The following is an 11,953-nucleotide window of genomic DNA, read 5'->3' on the forward strand; positions in this document are numbered from 1 at the left end:
ACACACACACACACAACTTCTTTTACGCCCATCAACATCCAGATATTACTGGTTGTGTGCACACACACACACACACACACACACACACACACACACACACATACAAGTTTGTTCTTCAACCCCGTGGGGACTGTGCATTGACTTCCATTCATTTTTTTTACTTTTATAGCCTAACCCTGACCATTTATCTTAAAATTAACCTCACAGGTACCTGACCCTAAAACTAACCTAAACCTTGGTCCTAAACCTAACCCCCCACCTATAATTTGCATTTGGGCTCGTGGGGATCGGGTATTGGTCCCCACGAGTCCATATGCATGTGCATGTGCAATTTCAAAAATGCACATGAAACAGCACATAAAGCTAAAGGAATATTTGCATTGTTTTCAGTGAATAACACAGATAAACAGTTTTGAAGTATAACTTCTAACCATTCATACTCTGTCCCCACGATGCACTTCAGTCCCCACAAAGCTACTTTTTTGGGAAAAATTTTCCCCACGTTGTAGGAAAAACCCGTCCACACACACACACACACTTTGTTACTCTATCCTTGTGGGGACTTTCCATTGACTTCCATTCATTTACTGATCATTTCTATTGCCTAACCCTGACCCTTTACCCGAACACTAACCACTCCAGTACACACCTAACCCTAAGTTTAGCATAAACTTAATTCACACCTTGGTCCTAAACCTAACCCCTCCCCCCACCCCAAAACCAACTTCCAAACTCGTGGGGACCATGATTTTGGTCCCCACTGAGCATTTGGTCCCCGCGAGGATGCAATTTCCTGAAAAATCGTTCCCTCCTGGTAGCAAAAACATGGCCACGCAAACACACACACACACTTGCACACAAATATATTCACCTTCACATTTAATAAGACACCCATGGAGAAAGAGTAAAAGTTTCACTCTGTTTAAAGAGAGAAGGAAATGAATGTCTTGAATTGGTCAGCTGGAGGTGACAAATCTACTGACTATAACAATAAGGGTGGGGCGGTAAGGAGACCTAACATAAACAACAGCGACACTCTGAACTCTCGATATTGTCCCTGCAGCCCCTGGCAGTTTTGCTTTTATTCCATTACCGGTACTTTCAGAATGGTTTGGTGTTTAGTGGCTCAGTTGTCTAAATCTCCCTACCCTCATTCATTACAGCAGTAGCCAGCAGGTCTCACTATGCAGTTTGGCAAATGCATTTGAACTTTTGTTAGCCAGTGTCATTCTTTAGATTGCTGGCCATTGCTGTGGAAATGAAAATGTCAAAGGCTTGTGTAGTTTCTGTGTGAGTCACTGTGTGTCTCTCTTCTTGGCGGAGTTTGTGTCTGTTTGTGTTTGATGCCTGATTTTTTTCCTGCCTGCGCTTTTGAGTTTTTATGGTCAAATGGTAGCAGCCATGCCCTCCGGTGTTGTAGCTTATAGCCTTTGAATTGAACTTCAAAAGGAGAGGATAAAATAACTGAGTTCAGACAGGAAACAGAAACCCTTTATCTTAATTAGAAATAAAGCAATTAGATTGCACAAACCCTGTTGCCTTTGCACAAAAGCTTTGCACGCCTCTCACCTCCCACTGAGTGCTGGCTAGGACAGAACATTAAGTTCGTAAGGTATCTAAGAACACTAATGCAGGGTATTAAATGTCTGTGCTAGACTAAAAACAAAATGCTGCATTTATATGCATAATACAGTATAGTTTGATTATTAACTCCTGGCTTGAAGATTTACCTTATTTTCTGTGTTTTCCTTTGCAGACTGGTAAATTCTTGCACGGCATTTCAAGAATCTTTTTCACTTCTGTTTGCAGGAGGCAACAAACTAAGGAACCAGCAGTTTAGACTGAACTGGGCTTGGATTTCTTTGGAGACGGAACGCTATGTGGTGGACGAGGAGGTCAAGTTCCTGGAGGTTGTACTGAAACGCCGTGGTTACCTGGGGGAAACTTCGTTTGTTAGTAAGAAGACTTTTACTCAACCTGGTATTCCAAAAAAAGGAGTTTAAATTTAAAGTTGTGTTCCATTCATTCATTACATTTTATTTGAAAAAAAATTCAGTTTTCTCTCATTTTGAAACTAAAAATTCCTTCACTCTGAACAAACAAACCAACAAAGCCAATATTGTTTGGGAAGTCATTATATGGGTAGACAAGCTGGTTCTTTGAAATATCAAGGGACAAAAGTAAGGCTTGCCTCAACATTCAGTAGGGCCACACAGGTCACGACCTTTAACCTCTTTTCTCTGGCTAGTGTTTGGGTTCCAATCACCAATGATTGTGCTGGCACATGCGTAAGACACTCTGAAGTCAATGACCACTGAGATGCATTTTAATGTTGGATAAAAAAATTTAATTCAGAACTCAATGAAGCATAAATCTTTCCGTTTCAAAATTGAATGATGCAGTGTGACCAGTAGACTTTTTAAACTGGTGGTAAAGGTCAAATCACATGAGAGTATTTCCTGTAGGTTTGTGTTTTTATTTTTATGCACCTAGACGGCAGGAATATTGGGGCATCTTTAAGATAGCATCAGTCACACTGTACATGTGTTTGCTCCTTCAAGTGTACTCAGTCAAAAGATAACTTATGGCAGATTTCCCCAGTATGTCACTGAATTTATTTATTCATCACATCCATTCATAAATATAAAGAGTATGAACATCTAGTTTGTGTTTAGAGGCAAATAAAATAAAATAAAATAAAATAAAAACTCAACAAAATGCCAGGTAACTTCACAATGATCTCTCTGCAGGGTAATAGGGTTGGGCAATATGGGCAAAAAAAATTGTCACTATTATTTGTGGTATTTAGCCAATAATGATTAATTTTACGATTAATCCCTGGACACCCTCATGTCCTAGTCACATGACCAATTTAGTGGGAAAGATTTGCTCTCTGTAAAAATCTGTTCCCAATTGTGTCAAAATTACGGACTTCAGGCTATACATCAAATTTTAAATTGTGTTGAGAAACCAAGTAAGACCAGAGCTATGATAAATAAATTACAGAATTTTCTTTTTCTTCAAATGTTTGTCATATTAGAAGCGGAGTGGAGCATCAAGCGGACTGACCGGGGAAATCTCCAGTCAGTCTGCCTGGTGCTGTTAATCATATTAATGGTCGAGTGCCAAAAAACTTATCAATTAATGTTTTTGCTGACGATTAATTGCACACGATACGATAATACCCAACCCTATTAGTCAATAAGTAATACAATTTTTATTTGCTAGTCTATTGATTTTTTTTATTACTAGTTGCATATATCAATCGCAAACACAAAGGATCAAGTTATGGATGTGCAGGGATTAAGTCATTTTAGTTTCTGAAAATTTTGCCATCTTCTTAATAAGATACATTCAGCCGCAAATTGTTAAATCCAGTGTGTTTTGTCAAAGCCTTTATTGTACAAATAAATCTACCAACAGCTTTGTACAGTTTCTATTTCTGGACGTACAAGTGTTGAATCGTTTCATCAAACAGTTTTTTTTTATTACTTTTATGTGGCTACATGTTCGCACCCTCAAGCAATGACTTTTTGATCATACGCCACTTGGTTACCTTTTTGTCAGTCCTAATAAATCTTTTAGGAAATGATTAGTTTTTCATTCCGTGCAAAGGTAAACACAGACAGAACTAACCTAAAGATCGTGCAGAGACTTACTATAATTATATTATTTGTACCCATCATTTTTAGCATTCAACACAAGCATATTAAATTCTCTGGAAAACCACAGAACTTCACTTAGTTTTTAATTAAGAAATAGCCTTAGTAAAAATGATTTTGGCTCAAAACCTTCTGTTTTTTTAACCTATCATTGATTCTTGTACTTGTACAAGAACACGTCTTCATATTCCTCTAAACGAGAACACAACTTGTAACACATATCTGTCTCAGTAAAGTTGTATCTGTCTGTGACATTTTAAAGATCCTTCATGATTTTCTTACTCTGAGTTTTACGTTGAGGCTTCATTGAGGCTCGGAGATGAAAAGCAAAAAATCCCATTTGATTAACTCACATAAACTTTCCACTACAGCAAGATGAAATAGGTGATGAAATAAAAACTGATACCATATCAGTACATTTTAATGGGGCTTGGGGATATCTTTTATTGTCCAACCATGCCAGAGTGAAACCTTATCAGAGGATTCTCCCCCTCAGAGGGCTTTTGCCTCTCGTGTGAAGGTACAGAGTGAATGTGGCAGCGGTTTGGAGGTTAACAGTGAGCCCACCTGTCTTGAATCCTCAGAGTGGCTGCTGAGATCTGGGCCACTCAATTCAGCCACAGAATTCAGGCAAATTATTCTTTCTCTGTTCATAGCTGCTCTTTGAAGACTGCTGGTCTTTCAAGCCCATTTGAGTGCGACTGTTCTTATCTTGGCACAAATTTGCACGGACGTTTTTTTCTCTCTATCTGCACTTACATATCAAAGTCCACTTTTTTCATCAAAGAGATGAGTCTTAATATTAAACATATCCAACTCTTCATACCTCAAACTGCACATTATTGACGTGAATGCTCACTGTGTGAGATTTCAGCCCTTTTTATTCTTCATTTTTTTTCTATTTTGACCACCTAACTGCTTTATCTCGAGTTTTTGTTTTGTATGGCTGTGTCTCAGGACTGCTTTGGGGTGTGCAGCCCTGTTTGTTCTGCCCACTGCCAAAATCCTGATGCATTTTGTTTAACCAGTTAGCAAAGACAATGGAGAGGCTGTGTGACATTTCACTAGCTTCAGCGCTCCTGCTCAGTGTGAATACTGTCAGAATCACGGCAATGGTGACTGTGAGATTCATCAAACAGCTCCCTTGCTGAAGGTCAGATAGGGTATGTCTAACTCACAGCATTTCTGCCAACACCAGGCCGGTATGGATTTTATTTCCACCAAGTTTGTTTGAAACACTGGAAGTGAAAACTGCTGCTGTAAACAATGAGCAGACACTTCTACTTGTGTGTATTTTATGAGGCTTCAGATGTTAGAATAACAAAAATTGTTTCCTCCAAATCCTTTTCTAAGGCATTGGCACGAAAGATGGTTCTGCAAAAAAGGACAAAGACTTCCGTGGGAAATCTCAAAAACAGGTGCAGTTCAACCCCGGCCAGACCAGAGCCACCTGGAAGGTCCGGATCCTGTCAGACAGCGAGTACGAAGTGTCAGAGACATTTCAGATCGTCCTGTCTGAGCCGGTGATGGCAGCTCTTGAGTTTCCTGAAATCGCTACCGTGGAGATCCTGGACCCTGGTGATGGTCAGTGACTTTCTTCCCGAAACTTAAAATTCTACAATTTTGTCAAATTTAGTGAGGTTGAATAGTTTTTTTTGCAAAAATAAAACTAGAATAAACTTTGGTTTTGTGTTGCACATTTTAAAATTCTACGCTTAAGTTATTCTAAAGTGAGTCAAGGACAAAGAAAAGAGCTGGTAAGGTTTTTAGGTGTCTAACGTTACGTTATGCATATTTTGCACAGATGTCCAGAAATTTATACTTTATCTTGCATTGTAAGAGGATGGCAGTTATATTTTTAAGCAGTATCACATATTTAGCTTTTTAAATTAAGGTTCACAAAACAGGATTTAAAATAAAACATGAAAGACCGAAAAAGCATCATGCATTTATACAGAAACCAGGAAAAACTGTTAACTGAAACAGCATCAGTTTGTTTGTTTGTTTGTTTGTTTGTTTGTTTGTTTGTTTGTTTTCAAGGATAAAATAGTTTGGTTTAACAAATCTTCAGCCTTTATCAAAGTTATTGTTAGGTTTGGATTTATGGAAATTAATCTTTTATCTACCTCAGGGCATCAGAGCTTCGCAAATACAGTGTTTTTCTGGAAAGATAAGAAATCTGAATAAAAGTGAAAATACTGTGAACACAACCCGATTAAAAAGGTTGGTACGTAAACAATAAAAAGATAGATATTTTTTAAAGTGTCAACAATGGAGGTGTTGTCTTATCAAAGTTGTTTTGAGCAGTGTCAAAGAGATCTGGTATTAGCTGCAATAATGACTTTCATGTGAAACAGCTCAAATAAAAGAGAAAAAAAGCTGAGGAAAAAAGCCCAATAGAACGAAGATACTGAACAGCAAATATGAATCTCACAGGGTTTTACTAAGAAGAATGTGCCATAAACATTGTATGCTAATGAGTAGCTGATGCTTGTTTTTGAAAATGCTCATTCCTGAAGGACAAAAAAAAAACAAATAAATAAATAAAAATTGTCAGCTGCCACTTTTTGAGATATAAAATTTTATTTGGCTTTTTCATGCTTTAAGCAGAAAATGTCATTCTACAGCCAAGCCTATTATCATTTCATTCCACTGCTTATGGTTTTGTAAAGTTTAACATATTTTAGTCTTTCAAGGTCAAATAAACTCCGAAGGCTTATAAAAAATGTATGCTGTTGTTCTCTCTCTTCTGAAAACAGAAAAACTGAATAGCCCAAGGAAGCATTAGGATTGGGAGCAACTGAATGTTAGAAATAAGATATAGTCGCTTTAATGTCCTTTACATTCCAATGGCACATTATGCTCACTGGCCAACACTTTGTCAATGTGGCCATCCATGATTCTCACTGAGTGGAATACAAAACTGAAGTCTGAGCTCTGTGGATTTCATGGATGAAATGTTCCAAACTCATTACCTTTTTGAATGTCATTGAAAGCTAGAGGAGGAGACAAAGAGATGAAGAGCTGCCAGTGAAACATCTGAGGAGCAGATGAAATGATTCAACATTTCCCAGCAAAAAAAAAATAATAATAATAATAAAAAACTGAATTAAAATATCTTGTTCAAGCAGATTAATACAGGTTACTAGCAAAATGAGTGAAATAAAGATTCATGTTTTCATCTCTAAGAAAACTAAGCAGTTTTGTTTTGCATGTTAAAATTTTTAACGTCCGCTTGTATCATCTAACAAGTCAGAAATCTTTGTTCTTTATGCCGTGTAGTCCAATTATGGGTGTTACGTCTGCCTCAAATGGGTACTGAGCTGATGGTTAGGTCTGAGAAATGACAGAAGCACCAACAACACAACAGTAATGAGAACTGTCTTTAATCCCTGTGCAGTGCAAAAACTTGCAAAGAGATTTTTAAAAATATATTTTAAATATCTATTTTATATTCCAAAGCTTTTCTATAATTAGTGAGTTCTATATGCATGCCATAGGCACAACATCCCTGCACCAGAAGTCAGATTTAACTTTTTTTTCCTATATTACAGAATCCACAGTGTTTATACCATCAGCTGTGTACAACATAGAGGAGGACATCGGTGAGCTGCTTATTCCTGTTCGCAGGAGAGGAGATGTCAGTGAAGAGCTTATGGTTATATGCTACACACACCAAGGTATTATAATTTTCTTCAATGCGGGGTTAAATGTGCTAAGCTGTTTCTGAAGTTAGTTTTGTTGTGTCTTGTGGCTAATCTTCTTGACATTTCTTTTAATTGGCATCTAAAAAGCAAAAAACAAGCCCCTTTTTCGACATATCTGGAGTGGTCCTTATTTCTGATCTAATCTTGGGAGCTCAGAGTCACATAGTTACTTGCTCACATGACAAAAGCAGGTGAAGCTTGTAGCACATGCTGCAGTAATGAGTGTATTTAAGAAAAATAAAGAACATTTGCATTTTTGCCATTGTTCTTTTACCTGAACAGGAGAAAAAAATGTATTATTAAAACAGATTTATTTATAGAGAGAAAAAGATAGATGTGTTAAAAATATAAAATGCACTCTACAGAATAAAATGAATTATATGTTATTGTTGGGAAAGTTTTTAATATGAAGTTAATTTTCTGCCTTTGCAGTTTCGGCCACAGGCACTGTCCCCACTGCAGTGCTGTCCTACTCTGATTACATCTCCAGGCCTGAAGACCATCGCAGCATCCTGCGCTTTGACAAGGGAGAGATAGAGAAATCCTGTCGGATAGTGATAATTGATGATTCCTTGTACGAAGATGAGGAAAGCTTCAATGTCACCCTCAGCATGCCCATGGGGGGCCGCCTGGGCTCCGAGTTCCCCACAGCCAAAATCATAATCATTCCTGATATGGATGATGGTAAGATGGCATTTTACTGATTGTAAGTATGTATTCAAATGCAATCAGGCTAACAAATTACAGGCCTTTGATTGTTCTGAGACATTTTAGCATATTTTGTTTGATTTTTTTCACTTTCAGTTCTGATTTAAAACCTAGAAAATATCTATTTTTTACTACTAATTACTCTTTTTGTTCTTTATAGGCCTTTTTTCCACCAAATTAGAAATTTAAAAGTATTTAAACTCTCACTTTGACATCAAAAATCCAAAGAGTTTTGGAAAAGGTTAAAAAAAAACATTTTTGAATGAATGGTAATGTGTTTTGAATTTTTGCCATGTGGGTGTGTTTTTGCTTCAGTACCCATGACTCCGGTAGGAAAGATTTGTGTATGCAGCCCTACTTTTTGAAAGCAAAGAGTTTATCTCATATCTGCAGGCTCATGCAGGAGGGCTGATAGCCTCCCACATCTTCCTGATATCTCTTTGTTCCCCAACACCTGAGAGCCTGACTTCTCTATCACTCTGACAATCTCCATAAGCTCAGCTGCAAAGCCAGAACTCTATGTTTACGGGCAGGAAGTGGTGGAGCCTAAAAATCCATCATGATTTCTAAACTTTCATTTTGGATTGTTGTTTTTAAAATTCAACTGATAATTAATGAGACACTGAAGCATCTAGTCCTGAAAACTGTTCTCTGAAAGCAGAAAGTTAATTACTGGAAACTTATTGCAGCACTTTTATTTCCTCTGTATTATGATGTTCAACCTGGAAAGGATGGATTAGTTTTTTTTATATTTGCAATAGCCATGACATTTGCATCTATGACCTCAACATAATTTTAGCAAAACAAAAATATTGGCTCATTTATTTTTCCAACGATAAAAAATGTATAAACATTCCTTACGTCCTGATGCAACTCAGTAATACAGGTAGAAAAAAATCAAAAAGAAAAAAATAAGTAGTTCCTCTGGATGGGTTCTTCTTTAGTGAAACGTTTCATCTCTCCTCCAAGAGACTTCTTCCGTCTGATGAGTTTCAGGTGAACTCAGCCTTATAAGCACTGCCTCTACATGGTGGACAAACAGGTTAGTCACATGCAAAAGAGGGCCATCAAGTAACAATAGGCTTGATTGGCTCTATTGTTCATAGAGGGTCATGTGCCCCATCACCTGACCCGTGTCGTGTTATGTGAATCTAGTGAATGCAAGCGGGGGTTCAACATCCCCTTGTTTTTGTCCCCAAACAAATACACTTTTTTACACATACTCATACACAACGTGCCCTTGTTTTTGTGGGACAAAAAAGGGGGATGTTGAACCCCCGCTTGCATTCACTACATTCACATAACACGACACGTGTCAGATGATGGGGCACATGACCCTTTATGAACAATAGAGCCATTCAGGCTTATTGTTAGTCAATGGCCCTCTTTTGCATGTGACTAACCTGTTTGTCCACCATGTGGAGGCAGTGCTTATAAGGCTGAGTTCACCTGAAACTCATCAGACTGAAGAAGTCTCTTGGAGGAGAGACGAAACATTTCACTATAGAAGAACCCATCCAGAGGAACTACTTATTTTTTCTTTTTGAAACATTCCTTACATTTTTTTCCTCCATGTGGCTTGTAGCCAAATCTTTTCAGAGGCTTTTGAATGAGTTTATCAATTCTGTTTTATACACTTCAAATGTGCTCATTTAAGCAGCCTCAAAAAACAAGAGCTATGCATTTGAAAAGTCTGTAACCTGAGCGTCAACGGAAGACCTTTTGACCCCACACTCTTCCTGACTGCAGACTGCCTGGACAGCTGCTGAGACTCACCTGTCACTTCCTGCACCGTCCAGTCTTCTTTACAAAGAAATATGTTCCCATTGCTACTATTAAATTACATTCTCGTGGGTTTTGTTGAAGGGTCCGACTTTATCACTGTCAGTCATGGATGTCTTTGTAACCGCCATGTGTAATGGAGATATAATAGACTGTAGGTGTCTGACTGTCTTTTATTTTTTTCCAAAATGACAATGAAATCAAGTAAACTGATAAAGAAAGCAATAAGGTATAAGGAAGTCTTCCAAGACTTATGACCAGCTAACTTTAAGGTTTTACTTTGGAAATGAACTCAGATAAACAAAGCAGAAAATTAATGGTTATTGAAACTAAACTTCTGTTGCAGTAAAGTGTATTTTTACTGATGAATAGCTTTCAGGTTCATGCATTTATGTATGTTTAGAAAGCTGTAGAGGATAAATTCTTTGCTTCACAGACTCTATTGGTGTGGTATTGCACCGGCGCTGACTGTTTATTTGCCTGAGTAATCCTTTTTTATTAGCTAAAAGGTCAGTTCGTTTATGAGATAACTTAAAAAACATATTTACACTCAATTGATTTAAGCGCTCCTGTTACGTATTTACTCAGTGCTATCACTGATAAAAGGGTTTAAACTTTAAGGAATTAACTTGGCTCTGACTAACAGATGGCATTAATGGGGTTTTTTTTTACTCATTATTGAGTAGACTGTCAGAAACAAAGCCAACATTTTTGTTGAATTCTAACAGCTTTACAATCTCTGGAACTACTACTAACTCTTTATGATGATGACACCAGAGGCTGACATAAAATAGCAATAAGTATGTGGAAAATTGGCAATGCAAAAATGTCCGAAAGTGTGGCTTTAGATTTTAGCTCTGACTAGTGTGAGTATTCAAGGTCACAGTTGGGGAGTGGCCATATCTTTTCATTTTCATTCTTTCAGCAACAGATCAGATCAGCCCAGATTTATGAGTATTTTGCCTTGTCAAGGACCAACAACTTGTCCAGGATGCAGCCTCCCCCCTTCTCAGTCGTTGTCAGCTTCAATGACTCCAATCCCCCATAACCCTCGGACAGGGTGAAGTTGATATAGAAAATGGAATAATATTGTTGAAACATGAAGAGAAGGAAGAAATAAGACGATGTCAACCCTTCGTGTCTCCCCTAAAGGAGTTGATAATGAAAAAAGCTTGAGCACTGATGCTGAAGTAAATGGTAAACAGCTCTGAGGCAAGAAAAACAAGATTGATCTCCTGTCTGAAAGGGTGGAGAGGCAGCAGGAGATTCATTACCGCTTTTAGTTCAGCTGTTCTGGCTAAATCCAAGCGTGTAATCCAGGTTCTGGTCTCTAAATGCATGTACAGATCTAAGGCAAATGAGGGCAACACATCTTTCATTGTCATCGCTTCTTTAGAACGGCTTTCAAGTGTTGCACTTGCATGTGCAGAGACAGTCTGTGCCTGGCCAAGCACCTGGCCCTAAATGGGATGTCTGTATGCTGGAACTCCCCAGGAGGTTTTCTCAGCAGCTTTGTGGGGTTTCAACTCGAATAGTTTTAAAAAATCAAGAAAAAACATCCAATTTACCAAAGGTTTTTTTAACAAGACGCATAATAAAGCATTATACGTTGGATAAATAAAGTATAGAAACAGGTCAGCAATGTACGCATTTTTTTGCTGTATGCAAATACATAATTCACCCTTTTTAACATGCAAGAAAGCCAAGTAATAAGGGTTTGGATTTGCATTATTGCTTTTCTTCCTTACTAAACTGACTTGAACCACTTTTATAACTAACACCGGTGCTTTGGAGGAGAAGGTATGTTTTTTCTTTCCAACAAAACCATTCATTTCACTAATTATTATGCTAGATTATCCAGAAAAGAAAGTGTTCGGTATTTTCAACCTAGGGACTCAGAGAAAACACAACAACCCACCCGAACATAAAACAATTGACAACCAGAGACCAGTGAGATTTTAAAAATTCACTTTGCGCAAAGGGGAGAGGTTCAATTGTCCAACTTAACAGCAGTTGGGTACAAAGAAGCTCTGCCCTTAGTGGGCGTGATCTGTCTTTTATTAACACATGTAAATATTGCATCACAAGTAAAAC

The 11,953-nt window shown here is 37.8% G+C and overlaps 1 protein-coding gene across 1 annotated transcript in view; it reads left to right on the forward strand.

Moving 5' to 3' along the window:
- The window catches only part of frem2b (FRAS1 related extracellular matrix 2b), a gene marked incomplete at its 3' end in the record, with an annotated part of 38,861 nt that overhangs the window by 23,999 nt on the left and 2,909 nt on the right, over positions 1-11,953 (forward strand). Inside the window, 4 exon segments of the mRNA XM_014014165.1 lie at positions 1,810-1,956; positions 5,016-5,246; positions 7,217-7,342; positions 7,802-8,053. Coding sequence (XP_013869619.1) covers positions 1,810-1,956; positions 5,016-5,246; positions 7,217-7,342; positions 7,802-8,053 — 756 coding nt within the window.

This window comes from Austrofundulus limnaeus, unplaced genomic scaffold (assembly GCF_001266775.1).
Source record: "Austrofundulus limnaeus strain Quisiro unplaced genomic scaffold, Austrofundulus_limnaeus-1.0 Scaffold110, whole genome shotgun sequence".
NCBI classification, from domain to species: Eukaryota; Metazoa; Chordata; class Actinopteri; order Cyprinodontiformes; family Rivulidae; genus Austrofundulus; species Austrofundulus limnaeus.